Genomic DNA, 17715 nt, shown 5'->3' with positions numbered 1-17715 from the left:
AGCTCCTTTTACGCACACAGTTATACACAAGGGTGGAAGAACTAGCATTTCACATTAACCGACGTATTCTAACTCTATTTAAAATCTATCAAAGTCTTGACGTGCATTTGCTTGTTGACTCTCAATCCTATTTAACAATGCATGACAAGAAGAGTATTATACTAACACAACTACTTTCTCAGCACAGAATTAAATCAACAGATATCCGATAGCAGACACATACTGAACCACAAGTGAGGTTACTGGAAATTAGTAACAACTGCTATGTATGATTACGATGTCATTTTGAAAGGACTACAGGAAGAAACAAACACTTGTGACTACTCTATTCATATGAATAGTCTTCAGTAAGCATTGGCATTCTCAAGAGCTGATTGTAAGGACAAGACCTTTGCTGTAAAATTACGTTTAGAAGTTGCAGGAGTGTGTTAAACAGGAGCAGATACTGATCTGTAGTGATCTACACAGATAGTTAAAACCAATCTGACGTCTCCATCTCAGCACAGCAATCACTGCATGTTGAGGAGTTACAGGCATCAGCATCCATTCCTCATGAGCTGCGTGCATCATTTCCTGCACTATGATCCGTCACTGCAGTATGAGCCTCCACTTGAGAAAGCTATAATTTATCCCAGAGTTCATGAACAGGAATAGTTGAATATGAAGTAACCATTTTTTAGTCACATCTATCAGACAAATGCAGTCTTTCCTCTATAAAACACAGTTTCAAAGGAGCATGACAATAGTGACTGCTGACCTCATCAGCAGATGACAAAATTGGAGAGGAATTTTGAAGAGATAGGGATGAGAAGGGGATGAAAATACAATGGCAGGTAAAACATCTGAAGTAAAAAAATGATTGTGTGATCCTCCCCTCTATAATCACTTGTATAGAAGTACATGTTATCTGCATTACATGAGAACTCAGGAACTTCAAAGGCATTAAGACTCTTTGGCCCTCATTTGTTAAACACTGTACAGAAAGTAGACCTCTCCCTAAAGCAAGAAGTTTTCAATATGAATAGGCAACAAAAATAGAAGATCACTGGGTGAGAAAACACAGGCACGAGGAAGTGACACAGCTTGAGCCAGGTCATGCAGAAGGGCACAAGTAGACCTGAAGACAACCTCAGGTCTAAGACCTGAAGAGAACCTTGCTTTATTTCCTGTGCCATACATATCAAACCGTGCTGACCTGACACTAATTACTATTCTGCTCATACACTGGGAATATTAAATAATTTATTGTACCCATCTTTGCTTCATTGTGATTATGTTCAAAATACACAGCATACTTCTCAAAAAAATAACCCAAACCAGTGAAGACGTTTAAAGAGTAACAGCCAGATTATAATTGTCTTGCTCACACATATAAGCCTGCTACCTATGTAAGACCATACCAATGTGACCATTCAGCAAGTATTTAGTATCTTTGGACAAAATGTGCAAAAACAGAGCACAAAAGTAATACCGAGATGCAACAATGACAGAATACTGCATCTTACTTATCTTGCGCAAAGAATGCATAATAATTACTGTACCATAAAAGCACTGAGTGATGAGTAGCTTTCAGTCAAACAAGAAATAATTCCCTATTTTCTCTGTTGCTCATAAATCTTTCGTATATACAATGTGTAATGTTTTGGTAGTTGTGTGGACTGTTTTGCTAACTTTTCATTCAAACCAGCAGTTACTGATAACACACTTCAGGAGAGGGATTCAATCCAAACTTGCCTACCAGAGAGTGCCAGCTTTCAAGTAGCTGAATTGCTGTGGCCTAATCCGGCTAGCATTGAAATCAACAGTATTTCAAGCCAAGCTTTGTAACTATTTTCTCAATTGCCTTCTTTACAATAACCACTAGATGTCTTCCAATTTCTTTCCCACATCTTGACATAATTTAGACATTTAAAGCATTAGCAACAACTCGAAAACTATTCAGTTTTAACAAATGAGTTTGAACGTCAAAGTCACTTGGATATTATACTTGCCTCCCCATTTTCTTTCCAGTACTTTCTATTTCACAATCATGTTCTAAGTGTTTTTGTCTCCTTTCTGGCCATGGAAAGATTTAAGTAAACTGTATAAGGCCTCATTAGATGGAAACAGTAAACTGACTGCAAAAGAAGGGTTTTCAGATGAACTAAAAAAGTAGATTGACAAAGACAATAGTTGTTTTTCCTTAAACCCTCTCCAATTATAGTTACTAGAGATGCTATTTCTAACAGTGGTAGGCAAACAGCTTCTGAAGACGAAGTATGACTTAAAGTCGGTGCCATTTTTTGGCACAACTCAGTCAAATATATAAGTATACATTTAACTTTAAACATGTTAAGTGGCCTGACTGACTTCTGTCTGAATACAGATCTAAATTAAGAACTCTAATCCTTGATTCAAACCATGCTCATGAAAGAGTGAAATAACAACTTTTTAGAACTATGAAATACTGTAAATCTTGTCTGAATGCTCATATTATTTTTTGAAATAGGAGGCAGAGGTTGCTTTATTATTTGAAGCAAAAGTATTCGAAATGGAGGACTAACACTAACAGGCTATTCTTGGCTATTTTCAAGTTTTCTTTAACAACAAAACTGCAAGCTTAACTTTGCACAAGAAAGCTTTCCTCCATAGAAGGGACTTTCTATTCACACTATAAGGAAAGACAGAATAAATGCTATGGGACTGAAGGTCAAATTCTAAAACATGACCTTTATTTCTCCTCCAAATGTTTACTTCTTGTTTCAAGCTCAAAAAAATTAAAAATAACTATGTACCTCATGATTTTGTTGTGGAAAGCAACAGGACAACGCCAGTGACTTTGGTGAAAGACAGATTAAAAGTTAAGTTCACACCTGCCTGGAGACCTCATGTAAGCCTTAGGCACCACTTCAGTTCTACTTAAATTCCTAAAATAGGGGTTAAGTAGGACTTAAGTGGTGCAGAGGCTTTGGGATGGCTCTCTGCTGGGATGAGTTCACCATAATGCACAAATAAATGGGAAAATATATTTCTTTTACTAAGCAAATATATTTTGTGGCTATATTTTCAGTGCCAGACCTAATGTGAAATTACAACCATGGAGTTATTCACAAGGGCCATTTGAGTAGGGCTTCTTTTCTGGCACTTCATAAATAGCTCCTTTTGTATTTAATGCCTTTTTTTTTCTTTTCTTCAAGTAAATCATATAGATGAGAAAGCATTCCATGTAAGTTTATGTATGTTTCTCTCCCAGTAAGGAAGAGAAAGAGTTGTATTCTGTGGTTTTATTAATGATATTTACTCATGACAAAAGCAAAATACTTCCTCTTTAATGGTGAAAATGAAAATAGGTGGTAGCATATTAGTTCAAGTCAAGAATGTATTGTCTAAAACTATGTTGTTTATAATTCTTGATCTGAGTCATGTATTGCCACACAATTCAGCTTTAGTCTAGCATTCAAATAAGCATGAACCTAGGCTATGATGTACTTTGTTTGATCTGAAGACATCATAGGTGATGCATCATGAATTTTATCCTTCTGCAGAGAGCTAGCACAATGTCTACAGACTATGGAAGTCTCACCTCAGCTTCAAAATTAGACTGATTGGTATTTTTATTTTATATATGTAGTCTTTGTCCTAATGCTGTACAAAGACATGAATTTCCTCCTCACGTGACGATTCTTCAACAGATGCCCAACACAAAACTTCCATGAACTTCTACAATTTAGAAATAAAAGAAAGGTGTCTAACTTTCTTGTTTCCCGCAGAGGTAATGTATGCCTCAGCTCCACTTTTCTTCCCAGTTGCCAGAAATTTGATGCTGTTCTCTAAAGTCTTCCCAGTAAGAGCAAAAAAATGGAAACGAGATTTCAAATGCCTCTTGGCATTATCAAAAGTACTGTAATATGATAATAAAGTTACTCTGAAACAAAAGAAGGCAAAAAGAGACATTAACTGTTAAAGCAGTTCACCCCATCTTATTTTCTACCTGTCCTCTAAGGTTTACCAGTGGTATTTTAATTAATGTATTGTGCACACCCATTTGTTTCTTTATTACCTAGGGCAAACGGTACATAGTAAAAGCACATTCTCCTTGTAGCTGCTCAGTACTATCTGCTGACTAGTTTATCTTCACACCAAAGATTCTGTGTAGGAGTTCAGGTTATAGCTTTTTGGGAATTAAAGATTTAAATTGCTAGTAAGTGATTTCTTATAGGTTCTCAAATGACAGTTTCTTCAGTCTACAGTAATTGCTGTTTTAGACATTGTTTCCAAAATACTCCAGCACACACCTAGCTTTATTTCCAAGAATAAATGCCAAAAATACATAATCACATTTACAACTTCATGAATGTGGGAAACATTCCTTACCTTCCTGAGTGCTTTTTGAATCAGGATTTTAAAATATTTTGGGATGATCTTAATACTTTGCAGTTTTCAAGAAAGGCATAAGGGTATGGATACATTACTTATAAGTAGGACAACTATGGAGACCATTAGACCAACAAGAAACTTTCCACGATTTCATAGGAATTGATTTTTTTTTTTCTGTATTTCATTCTCAGAAAAGCTCTGTAAACATCTAATAAAACCAAGTAAGTGGGAGAAAATATTCTGATCCCTGCATTAACACCACTACTTCCTGTGGTTTTCAAGCCATGGGCCAAAGAATCAGTGGGTCTGCAGTCCTCTTTGTAAATGCTTCGCATAGGATAACTTAGAAAAGCAAGTCCCCTTTCAGCATATTTGAACAATTTGCATAGGATTCTGTGCCTCCACTGGAAAACTCTTAGGGGTCCTTCAATTATAGAAGTTTAAAACCCACTGCCTACTTACCAAGGTCATGTTAGGGGTGAATATGGCTCATACCTGTGTATTTTTAGATTAATTTTTGTATGTCAGTAATATCTTTTTAAGAAAAAACACAGGCCAAAGCACATTTCAGTGCAGAAAGTCTTCAATACCTCTATCTTTGAGAATCTGAATTTTCATACACTTGCTCCAAAAATTAATTTCCTTTCAATTAGAAAAAATTAAGCACACATACATTGCCAAACAAAACAATGACACAATGCACATGACATATAATATTTATGAGATTAAACATCAAATAGTCGGCTCAAAATGAATGTCATTTTTTAAAAGCTCTCCAGACACACAGATTAGAAGGCAAATGTCCTAAGTAATTTAGTACTGCAGGCAGCACATTACACACTGATTGTCCACCAGCCATCAAGAACAAAAAAAACCCCTAACAACTGGACTTGAGTTTTTTCAAAGTAATAAATGTAATTGATATATTCAAGTTGTGCAATCTCTGAATTCCAGCAAAGTACAGTTTCCCAGTAAACGCCACTTCTGGAATCCTCAGTGAAGCGCTATGAAGTACCATGCTGTTAAGGACATTTATTTTTCCAAATACAACCCCACCTTAATTCATTTGTAAATATTTCCCAACCCTGCTAATAAGCCAAGATGTATTTATAACAAAATAATGTTATTTCCAGTGAAAGGCATACAAGACTTGGGTTAATAATTTGTATCTATCATGCCATACATTTAGGAAATCAGACAAAAACTGCCTGGAACAACACAGTTGCCTCTAACCGAGAGGAGAATTTTTACTTTGGCTGTTTTGGCAGTCTGCTGCTTCTGATCGCAAAGAGCACTGAGAGAGAATCACTCCCGTATTTTTAAGAGTAGGGACAAACAGGAAGTCAGAAATACAGAAGTATTCCATAGGGGGTTAAAATAAGTATGATGTTTGAACCTGACAATGCATGGATTTGTTTTTTAAAGGAACATAAAAAGATAACACTTCAGGAAGACATAAAGGGTTACAAATTCAGCCGTAAATGCAGTACAGTTTTGTGACAAAAAAGGCTGCAGGTTATGCCTTTATAACGTCTAGTTAGAACAATTATATTTGTAGCAGCAGCTGCAAAGAGCCTTTGACAACAGTATGGGTAAACAAACAACACAATCTAAAAGAAGAATAATTTTACTTCAAAATGTTTCTGCTTTCTGGGAAGCCAGAATATTCTAAAACTTTGAAAGGGGAAAAATAACAAGAGGAGCTGACAAAAAAGGAGTAAAATAAATAGCTTAAATTTAGTAGGAGCTAGGCATTTAGAAACTCTTGAACCCGAAAGTGTGCAGTAACAAACTCTCCAGCCAGAAGGTCTGTCAACCAGCACACCGTATCACTAAGTGAATCAAACTCATCTCATCACCGAGTGTGCTGGTGACGCTTCCCCTTGGTTGTTCTGCACTTTGACCATACTGTAACAACACTTCACGGATACCAGCTATTTTTATTATCTCTGTATACCACTTGTCTCCCTGGTACAAAATAAAGTAATAAATAACTGATTTGGTAGCTTCCTACTCATGGGATCGCAGTTTATTCACATACTCGCAGGAGGGAGCAATTTAAAGCTATTCATCTGGATTACAGGCTTGTAGGATTGCAACCTTGTGCCGTACCGCAGAATCTGTCAGTCCACCTAGCCATCAAAGACTTGAGGAAGGCAGTAACATGGCCTGCCTGTAGGCACTACCAGCCTCGAGGCATTGCAGGATCAAACCACAAGGTGTAAGCCATTTGTGTATTCTTATCTTCTACAACACATTTTAGGGGAGAGGAGGAAAGCAGGTGCAAAGTTGTTAAGTAGACGACCTGCAGCCCTTCTCCCCGAGAATCCAGAATATGGACTGGGGAGCCTAGCAACTCTTAACAGTTGTCACGTTATGAACAATAGTTAATAGAAACTAACTGTGAATAAAAAGAAACATTTTCTTGTAACGTGCCACCTTGCCAGAAAACATAATTTTATTTCAACCATGAAAACAGAAACTAATATCAAACTGACCTATGCAAAACGCAACAAGAGTTAACTATTCAATGACTGTATGAGATTATGTGACTCCCATACGTTAAAAAAAACAACAAATCTGCAGGCATAAGACCACCCAAAGCATTTATTTTATAAGTATTATTTAGACACCTAATTAAAACATTTTTTGTGGGAATTACCAAAAGAACTACTGTATAAAAACACTATGGGAATTAATTAATTGCAGAGGAAAAAAAAAATTTAATACCTATCATGAAATTGCTAAATTAGGTTCTGATTCAAAGCTCATTACTATCAGTGGAAAGGGCTGCTATTACTCTGTAACAAATGGCTGAGCTGGTGATCTTTTCCTGTTCCTGTGTATAAATATTTGAGAAAGAGATAACAGAAACCATCTTTATCCATTAGCAATTGTGCCTCGCAATGCGAGGTAGAATATGCCTCTGTACTCCACAAGATACCAAATTAACTGCCTTCTTGGTCTATTGCTTTTAGGACCTGTGAGGACTTTGGCATATTATGAAGCAAAACAAAAAAATGAGAGGCAGTAAATTAAGATTACAAAACAGCCGAAACTAGTTCAAGGAACGCTGCTTTACTTGACAGAGTAAATATAATGCTAAGTAACAAAACACGAACAGCATAGTCTTTGTTCAATGTATTGCTGTTGTACAAAGATTCAACTAAAACAAAGCATGGCATTAAATTGTAGGGTTTTTCTCTTTTCAAGCTCTAAATAACACTGCAATGTAGAACATGAAACCTTTTTACAAAGTACATCTGTTCTTTCAAACTGCTCAGCTTTACGGGATATCATTTTGGTGAGTAAAATTTGAACCAACATACAGTCAAGTAATTTGTCATTTGTCTTTTCAAGTACAAACTTACATATAAAAGAGGTATTCCTTATCATATAGTTATAGTTCTCTGTTTATACAGTAAAGACTAACACCCCCCCCCCCCCCCCATTTCATGCAAGACAGCAGAGAAGAGAGTTTTGAGACAAATGCAGTGTTTCCATCACTTCAAAAACATCACGGAATTGTTGCCAAGCAAGAACTGAAAGTCAACAGTTTTTCTGCAAAACTCTCTCTAAATGCAGAGGCATCACCATCACAGAGACATAACCGAATTGCATTTTGTGAACTACTGCCTATTCCAGACCCACACAAACACAAAACTCTGTCTCAGCATAAAAAAAAAAAAAAAAAGGCTAACCAAACCTCTCCATGGGGAAAACAAATCTGACAGAGCGGTTAGTATTAATTAGCATTCCTATTTGTTCAATACTACTTCCAGTTTCCAAAGGAAGTGTGACAGGCTGAACTAATAAAATGCTACTTCTCAAAGCTGCTAACACCCTATTTCCTGGGCAAACAAGCTACCCTTCAGTTACATACCATGCACTAGTGTTCGGGAGAATAGCAAGGTTAACTACTTCCATCTATGCATCCTACACCTACACACAGCCTTTTTAAAAAAATCAACATTTAAAAGACATTTTTAAAGGCATTTTTATTATTTTTCTGTTAAATGAACCCAAGGAAGAAGCAGCAGAAGAAAGGGGACTGCGTGACAGATGGTCACAAGAAAGCAGGTGACCCCCGAAGCTTTCTAGCTTGCTGCGAGTCAATTATTAATGGGGATTTCTCTTCTTACCGCCCCATCCCATGCAGAGAGGAGCAGCAGCAAAACCTCATTCAGAATGCATCCATCCCTGATAAGTGACTTGGGAAAGAAGTAAACCAGCAGCGGTGAGCAGATGGTGCAAGCGGCTCAGGAACAGGAGAGGAGCGGAGAGGAGAGCAGCGAGCCCGCGGAGATGGCATGTCCGAGGAACAAACCACAGGACTGACTAACCCGAGCTCTCCACTAAGATATACCGTGGGAGCTGCAGATCGCCTGTGCTCTGCATCCCCACTGCTTTGTTTATCGGAAAATATTCAAAATGGAAACCTGACTCCACTTCTAAAAATAGCCGAATTTACTCGATTTCAACTCGAAGTCCCATTGCTGAAGCGTGACAACGGTGAGCAAATACCTCGTCTTATCTCCAAAAGGCAGCATGTCAAGCCAGGGGGGGAAAAAAAAAAGCCCAGACGAGCTCTCCGGGTCCTTACATCGGGCTCTTCGCACGAACCACCAGCACGGGAAGGCGAGCGCCGAGCAGCCGCCCCCGCCGAGCGGCGCTCGCCAGCCGGGCCGGCCCCGGGCTGCCCCCTGCCGGGGAGGCTGCCCCGGACGGGGAGGCTGCCCCCTCCGGGGCCCGCCGCCGCTGGCGGGGGTGCCCAGCGCCCCGCGGAACCCCTGCGCTGTGCGGCCGTCCCCGCCTGCGCCCCGCCGGCGCCTCCAGGGGCAGCGATCCCCTGCTTGCTGCCCTTCCCCCGGGGCCGCGGCCCCGCTCCCCTCCCGCAGCCCCGGGGTGCAGCACGGCGTCCCCAGCCGCAGGAGCCCGCTCCCCTCGGCGTCTGCGCTCCGGTTATGGCACCCTGAGGTGCTCGCCCCCTCTGGACAGACCTCCGCGTCCCCCTCCTCGGGCGGAGCTCTGGTCCCACACGCCCCGCGTACGGCTTCAGCGGCCGCTCACGGCTCGCAGCTCCCCCGGCACTTAACCCATCGCCCTCTCCGTCCGGTGGCCGCCGAGATGTCAAAAAGGTGACAAGCCCACAGGGCGACTGAGCTCTCCGAGAGCAGCGCTTTGTTTTGAGATTACTAAGTAATGACATAGCCCGCCCTCCCGCAGAGATTAGATGTTATCTGAGGCTTCGACGTATCTCTATCTAGCTCGCAGGGCAGGGAAAAATACATTGCTTGCTACTCCCGAGAAGCTGACTGTGTCTGTTTTAAACCGAGGAGAACGCAAAATAAATACGCAGAAGCCCAGGGCAGGGAGCTCCGCGGCTGGGACAGCTTCACGGACCTGCGGGGCTCGGCTCGCGTTGCTGGGCTGAGGCTTCCCCGCAGCCCAGCGGCCGCGGGCCGGGGGAGGAACGCGAAAGCCCGCGGCGCTGCGCGGAGAAGCGCCCGCATCTGCGCTTCGGTGGCAGCCGAAGGGAGCTGCCGCTTGGTGCTTTCAGTTTTTGCTCTTTCGAGGGTGGGGGCGGCGGGGAGGCTCGCTTTTTTCTTTTATTTTCTGTGGAGACAGCAACGGGGAACGGAGGAGCCCCCGTTTGCTGGGAAGAAAGGATCTGCCTCTACCCGCCGCCGCTCCGGTCTTACCTTGTAGCTTTCCTAACAAAGTAAGAGCGGGTAAAGTCGCCGTGATCGTCCAGCCACGCTTCCACCGCTTCCTGCTCCGGCGGGGGGGGGCAGCTGCGCTCCATGCTCCGCGCCGCCGCTCCCGCCGCCGCTCTGCCTCCTCCTGCCGCTGCCCGACCGTCGATCGTCGCCGATTTCCCCCCTCCCGGCCCTCCTCCTGCTGCCGGTGCCCTCGGCCCGCCGGGGGGCCAGCTCCCACCCCCCGCCTTCGCCCCCCTCCCAGGTGTGCGGGCGGCAGGAAGCCCGGTCTTCGGCCCCAGCGCCGCGCCGGCGGCACCTCAGCGCATCTCCGGCCCGGCCGCCCGGCCCGCAGCGGCCAGCCGGCTCCACCTCCGCCGCGGCCCCGCAGCGCCCCGGGGGGCTGCCGCGCCCCGGCCCCGCCCCGCCCCGCCCCGCCGCGGGGCACCGGCGGGAGCCCCCGGCCCCGGCGCTGGCGGTGCCCGGCGCGGCGGCGGGGGAGGGAGGGCGGCAGAAGGCGGCGTGTGCCTGCGCGGCCCGGGGCTGGCGGCTCCGCTGGGCCGAGGCTGAGCTGGAGCGGCCGGCCCAGGCGGAACCCGCGGGGTGGGGAGCCGAGGAAAGCGGTGAAAAAGTAAATTGGCCTCCCGCAGTCAGGCAAAGGGATTTTGCTCCCCCGCCCCGCTTCCCAGTTCCTGTCTTTTCAAGGGATGGCCTGTTTCAGCCCGTTCGCAAAAGTGGTAAAGCGGACGTCGCTTTGGAGTATTGCACTGTTGGGTGTCAAAACGTGATCTTTGATAGACCTCAGCACGGGTATGAGTACCAAAGTCCCGGCTTTTCAGCCCTTCGTGCCTACAGTGAGGCTTTTAGATCCATTTTAGACATTTAATAAGCACAGCCTAGCTTTGAAGATGCTCCAGGCTCACGGCTCCTACTTTCCCTAACATTAGACAGCTCGGACTGAAATTTTGCTTAATGCTGAGCATCACTTTCATGTATTGTAGTTCCATTCTAAGATATGTGTGTGCACACCGTCACTGATAATCCGCATTCACAAAAGACCTTGCACAAAGTATGATGCACACGTATGGTTTCCTGTGTCGTCACATGCAGTATCTTTGAAGGTAAGATAGAGATAACAAATAGCAGCATGTTTCTGGGGAAAGGGATATACAGGGTCCTTACAATTATTCTCCTGTGTAATCAGTTGAGAAATATCATATAAAATGTTTCTGTGACTCTTAAACCCCTCTGAGTGTATGCAAGGCAGCACGCTTCAGATAGAGCAGACATCCCTGCACACCTTAGCCATTTTTTTGCAGTGCTTATAGAGACTCGACTTACAGAGAGGTGGGATTCTGCAGCTGGCAAAGGGGCAGCAGCAGGAACTTCACAGCAAAGGGATTCAGAGCCTGTCCATGGGCTGGGGGGAAAGTTTTCTCTTCTGTGTCTTTGTGTCACATCTGTGCACAACGCTCACTTGGACATGTGTGTCTTTTTGGCTATAAGAGTTTGTGTCTAATATGAGGCATGCAGAAAGGGAAGTTTTACCTGAACGTTACTCTGTTAGAAAAAGAATCTCTGCAAAGATGTGCATGGTGACCAAAGAGCAAATGTGAAGATAAGGTATAAACCGGTTAAGACGTGCTGCAAGAGTCAAGCCACTATTCAAGGCAAAGAGAAATCTTTCAGCAGGGAAATACAGAATTACCAAGCAAACTGCATAAACAGGCAACATGGCAATAAATGAAGCCGATGTTTAGTGTCAAAACCTGGAAAGTGTGGTATGTTAGAAAAAAGAAAATAAACCTGTCATAGATTTTCTAAATTAACCATTTCATTCCAGGAAAAGGGTTTTGAGGCTACAGTAGACATGGCAATAAAAGCTTCTAAGCTAGGCAAAGCTTTTGGAAAATAACACTATGTTAGAATGCTTAAGAGGTATAACAGAAATGTAAAACATACAATTATAAAATGCAGATTTTATAAATATCTGAAATGCCATTCCCTGAATGGTCTCATATGGAATATTGATCATAGTACTGCTCATCCCATCTCAAAAAGCAATTGCAGAATTATCAGAGGTGATCTAGACAGGAAAAACAAGAATGACCGAACACGTGGAAATATCTTTTCTGTCATGAGGCAGTAAGAGTTTGTTTACAAAAGGATGAATACAAATCTATAATTTAATTACTGGTATTTAAAAAGTAAGATAGGATTTTCTCTCTGTCTCATAGGAGAATAACAAGATAATAGTCAATGAAATTATGTCAGCTGCAATACATAGTGTCTCATTTCATGTAATTAGGAGTAGCACTAATAGAAATAAGCATTTATACTCTAGTAACATCCAGTAAGCCCCAGTCAAGAACAGATACTGTACTGAGCACTGTAAACATGTAATATTAAATACTAGGCTAGCTGAGAAGCATGCAGCATCCCTGTGCTTCGTGGCACAGGTACTGGGAGCCTGGGGTGAAGCTGCCTCTGGTGTGGACAGCTGTCCAGGCTGGGCCAGTATACGTGTGACAGTGTGCCAAAGGAGAGGGAAGTTGGGCAGTGCCATGGCACTGTGCGCTTCGCTCGGGTTGACAGCCACGCCATTATTTAGCCTACAGATAAGAATCAGTAAAGCCAATGCAAATTATTATCTTCCTGTGAATTCAGTGGCAAAGCAGCAGTTCAAAAGATTGCTACCCAAGCAAAGAATAGCATAGTCTTTCCCAAAAGAAATAAAAATGGAACAGTTGGGGGAAAAAAGGGATACTTTCTCCGTATCCGATGAATTTCCATGAATAATAATGAACATGCTGTTTTCATTTTTAAGGTGACAGGAGGGGGTGAAGGCCAAGCATAACAAAGAAGTGAATGGTGAAAGTGGAAAAAGTCTTCCATAATTTTGGCTTCCAAAGTGCTCTGAAAAAGCTCCGTGTATCTTAGCTCACGCCCAGCTTTGCACTTTGTTTCCAGAACTCAGATGACAGAATTGATGTGTAGTAGCTATAAACCTGAAAAGGATTTGTAGTAATGACATACAAATAAATATGTCCGGTTCAAGTTTAAAAGCTGGTTGGGGCAAAGCAATATGCTTGAGAGCTCAGTATAGAAGCCAGATGCTTTGCCAGCAGTAAGCCATTCTATAGCAGGCCTGGTTGACGGAAAAGCTTTTTAGTTGAAGTCTTTCATTTGTATGTTTGCAAATATTGTCACGTAAGGAGATAAGAAAGGTGGAGGGTTTTTGTATGTCCAAGGCGCATAAATTAGAAATGCTGCTAACTCATGATAATTAGTAAGAACAAATATGGAAATATGTAATCAGAGAAGAAGTATTTATGTAATATTTTATGCTCATATTTTATGCTCTACGTTTATTTACACTTACTTGAAAGTAATTGATTTCTGTATCGTCTCCCTTTAGAAGAGAAGAAAATAAGGTTTCAAATGTCACCATAGTTGACTTATTTGTCTGACTTACACATTAGATGAATTGGAGCAGCCTTTAGCTTTGCTAAGAAGTGGGAATTGGCTGTCTTTCTACCATCCCCTAAATCTGGAAAACAGTTGGTCCATTTTGGCTCCTAAAACAAGTTTATGGCTGTACTGTATTGCCAGTGAGGCTAGAATATGATAAGGTAGAGGAAACTATTCTGTTTCTTTATTAGCCAGCATTTTTACACGCACATGCAAACACACACGCAGTGGAAGAATCCTAATATTAGTAAAGCAAGTTTCCATTTCCCTTCCATTATTTAAGTTGCGTAAAGAGAGTGAAATAGCAACCAAAATGCAATTCATTTAAAATCTAATTGTTACTTTAGTGATGAAAATACTAAATCATGGGAATGTCTTATCAGTTTATTCTCTCAGTCCTTTCCAAATAATTACTGGAAGTGCTTCCCAAATAAACATAGCCATGCAGAGCTGCTCACTCATTGCATAACTTGCCTTCTCCTCTGGGATACCATTGCATATGTCCTACAGGAAGCCATGTAAAATAGTAGCTTCCTCCTATTCTGATTTGCATGTGATTGAGCATTTGCGTCAATCAAAGTACCATGCAAAATTATTGTTAACCTCAGGAAAGCAGCAGCTTCTCAAAGTTGTTTGTAATACATGGACATTTGTCTGGAAAATACTGTCTAACTTTATCCCCTGAAAAATGTAATTTAGAATTTGAATTTAACATATTAGCATTTAATATGTCAGCCGACCAGTATGCTCAAATTTTAACCTTTTCTACTTTCTATTGGAAGTCTCAGGGTCAATTTGAAGACTGTTACCAAGTCTCTCTCTCTCTTTCTCAGCCTTCTCTCCTTTAAGCTAAATAGGGCCACGTCTTTCAATTCTTCCTTGAATGCCATGTTTTCCAGCCCTCTGATCATTCTTTTTCACTTTGGACGTTTCCCAGATTGTCTCTACCATTCCTGTGGTGTCTCACCAAGCTAGGACCAAGTAATGCAGTTGAGCGCATATTAGTACTAAATGAAGTGGAAGGGATATTTTGGGTACCTTGCAGGCTATATTCCTGCTAATACAGACACCCTTGGATATGCCTTCTTGGCAACAGCCTGATATTGTTGACTTGTGGTGACCGACTGTCCTCTCTGTTCCCTTTTTCTAAATACTTGCCATGTAGTCAGGTGTTGCCTGTGCACCTGCTTACTTCTGCCTAACTGTATTTTCTTGTTCTTGAACCTTTTTAATTTCATCCTGTGCTTGCGATTCATTTCTCCAATTTATCAAGGTTATTTTGAATTCCATGCCTGTCCTCTAATGTGTACTTGGCCTCACCAAGCTTAGTGCAAATTTCCTGAAGGGCACAGGTCTGGGCAATGATTGGGTATGATGCAGGTAGGTGAAATTGTAGGTGGACTTCTCAGCCTCATTACTGGTTTAGCTAGCTAGAGCTTCTGGTGCCTACATGCTAGAAGCACATCTTCAGTGAACATGCAGACATAGCCCTCATCTAAGTAAGGAGAAGATACACCATGGTTGTATCGTGGGGGATAACAACAAATGCAATGCACTGACTGGTTCAAATGGGCTACAATCCCCAGTAACTGTGCACCCACGTAGTCCATTTTCAGTTGCATTCAGTAGACCCTTCAGGGCTTCTGACATGTTGAAAATTGAAGCTGTGATCAACCTGTTCTTTCTTTGAATGTATGCATAGAGTTTGGCAGAGTTTAAATAGGAAGTAGTAGGTAAGTAGGAAACTTGCGTAGGCTAGACTTAATTCCAGGCCCTTCTCAAGTGCGTAACAAACCCTTTTTCTATTTACATGATACATAGCTTATTTTTAAAGAGCTTTTTAGCAACTACTGGCTAGTTAGTTATTTTCAATTAGCAGTTGCTCTTATTAGTACTTTTACTAGTAATTGTGATTTTGAATTGAAGTATTGGTTTTGTACTTAGACTTACAGATAATTACGTAAGTAAGTAAGGTAAGTCAAATTATAAGGGGCTTTTTTCCCTAATTGTGGTTGTTGGGAGAAGGAGACTCAGTGATGAGCTATATAAATCAAAGATTGGTCAGATGTTTTTCAAGTACATATCCTTGCAATTTGGACCATGCTGTTTAGGATTGTCTGGGCTGCTTAAGCATGTGTGGGGAGGAGAACCCTGACTCCACTGGAGTAGTGCAATAGCTTTCACCCACGTCAATGGATCCAGAATTTAATTCAATTCAAAGTTTCAATCTCTCTCTGCATTCTAAATTGACATTTATAAAGAGTTGCCCCAGTGCCAAGTAGCTAAAGGCATCTTTCCCACCACCACGCAGCTCTATGCTATTCTTCTCTTTCTTTCGTGTTTCTTAAACATAATGCTAATTCATTCAAGGCTTTGCAGCAGATGAATTCTGTATCAGCAGAAGAGAGCAGGATATGTATCAAAATCTGTTGAGGATCTGACCAGCACTGGCACGGTGGGCAGGAGGATGTGCAGCTCAATGTTTTCTGCTGTGAGTATTTGTGTAACAGCATACCAGAAATGGAACATGGGGGGAATACTCTCGTGGGGGAAAACAAGAAGTAAATCCACAGCAGTTTGAAATACATTACTCTTATGATGATCTCCTCATGTTTTCCTAATAAAAGGCCATGGACCCTCACCTAGCAATTCAGCATTAATGCAAAGTTTTAGAAAGACTGTTGTTTTTATATAGGGATTCGAATCCAACACGTCCCCGAGTATGTCGTTCACACAGTTAGTCTTCCTCACTGCTGAACGTTTCTACTGGTTTTCCTTTGCATTTATCTGTCTTCAGTAGCATGTATGGAGCCTATTATGTTTTTTTCCAATAGATTAGAAAGCCATTTACTCTCTCATTTCTGTATTCAGAGACCATAATTCTCTGTTAAACTTCTCACATATTAACCTAACAATTGGAGTTTCTAAAGGCTCCCTATCATCACAAATTATTAGTATCGTTTCTCTCAGTAAAGCCCTTGGTTTTCTGGAGATTTTTTTTTCAGCACATTTTCCCAGTAATGATCTCTCTGAAACCACAGAGAGGTGTAATAGCACCAACTCCTACCAGCTATCCCCCATCTTGTACAATAAGAATAACTTTTGCCTACACTTTGCTCTGAGAACATGTGTCTGCTTGGGTCTGCTATTACTGTTTCTTTCTTTTCAGAGTCACTGCTTTTCACAAAATCATTTTCCATCTTGAACATGAGACCAATTTTCTTTGTCCTTTCAGTGAACAACTTTGTCTTCTCTGTGTTAAAATATAGTCCAGACCTTACTAAGTGATCTTAGTCGGTCTATATTAATGGCTTGCCCTTCCCATTATTGATCACTCTATAACATTTTGTAATTTGCAGCTTTTTCCAGCAATAATTTTATATTTTTGTTCAGATCATTTAATATGGTTCGGTACACTGATATTATACATTGCTGGGGTTTTTACCAAAAACGCTGTAAAGCTGTGAGCCAAAGCCCTACAGAAATCTTACAGAAGTTTCCTTTATCAAACTAATTCATAATCTCATGGGAAAATAGGAAGGTTTTTTTCCTGACAAAACTCGTTTTCTATGTTGACTGGCATTAATTGTACTATCATCCTTTAACTGTACACTGATTGCTTCCTGTACCAGCCTTTCCATCAGTTTTCCTGACATTGCTGTCAGGCAAAATGATCTGCAATTTCCTTATTAAATAATGGAACAATGCTTGCTTCTCCTCTGTTGTCGGGAACTTGCGTGGGATTTCAAGACATATTTTTCTTAGCTTGGTTCTTTTTAATTTTATCTTACTGAGGTTTAGGGTTAATACCTGTTAAACAGGTATTATTTTACTTCCCGATATTTTGGAATCTCTGTAGTGAACGTGAATTTCTGCTTTGATAGATCACACGAGGAATATTTTAGTAGCACAGAGATGGTTAATCTTTCTAGTACTGTTTGTTACTATCACTATGAAATCTTCATAACCCAGGATATAACATTCACAAGAGTGTATATGCAGTTAATTTCATTGTTTTGTATCTTACCATAATGAGTAAAACTGCTGTTTAGTCATTGCCCTGGAACCTCTGTGAAGCATCTGTTGTGCACTGTCTAAGGTGGCCAGAAAATTTGTATCACAATGCAGTCCTGCTACAAATAGATAAAAATAATAAATTTGGCTAGTGCCAAAGTTTTAAAGCATTTTA

General features: G+C 41.5%; 1 protein-coding gene and 1 long non-coding RNA gene across 10 annotated transcripts in view; one reads left to right on the top strand and one right to left on the bottom strand.

Moving 5' to 3' along the window:
• LOC140651738 (uncharacterized) overlaps nt 1-9389 on the top strand; it is an 84398-nt gene extending 75009 nt beyond the window's left edge. Inside the window, exon 4 of the long non-coding RNA XR_012042497.1 lies at nt 8516-9389. This is a non-coding gene — a long non-coding RNA (uncharacterized lncRNA). The remainder of the gene's footprint in view (nt 1-8515) is intronic.
• The window catches only part of PDE5A (phosphodiesterase 5A), a 70882-nt gene extending 60449 nt beyond the window's left edge, over nt 1-10433 (bottom strand). The window contains exon 1 of one of the 9 annotated variants that reach the window (XM_072861558.1): nt 10059-10433. In XM_072861558.1, coding sequence (XP_072717659.1) covers nt 10059-10162 — 104 coding nt within the window. In that variant the 5' untranslated portion in view covers nt 10163-10433. Of the gene's footprint in view, nt 1-8498; nt 8853-8880; nt 9305-9356; nt 9525-9759; nt 9873-10058 lie in introns of those variants that run through there. The other 8 variants (XM_072861556.1, XM_072861564.1, XM_072861557.1 and 5 more) reach the window with 8 other exon arrangements.
• Between the last annotated feature and the right edge of the window lie 7282 nt (nt 10434-17715).

This window comes from Ciconia boyciana, chromosome 5, assembly GCF_034638445.1.
Source record: "Ciconia boyciana chromosome 5, ASM3463844v1, whole genome shotgun sequence".
In the NCBI taxonomy this organism is placed as follows: Eukaryota; Metazoa; Chordata; class Aves; order Ciconiiformes; family Ciconiidae; genus Ciconia; species Ciconia boyciana.
Note: the sequence above shows the minus strand (reverse complement) of the source record. Positions and strands in the feature narration are given on the sequence as shown.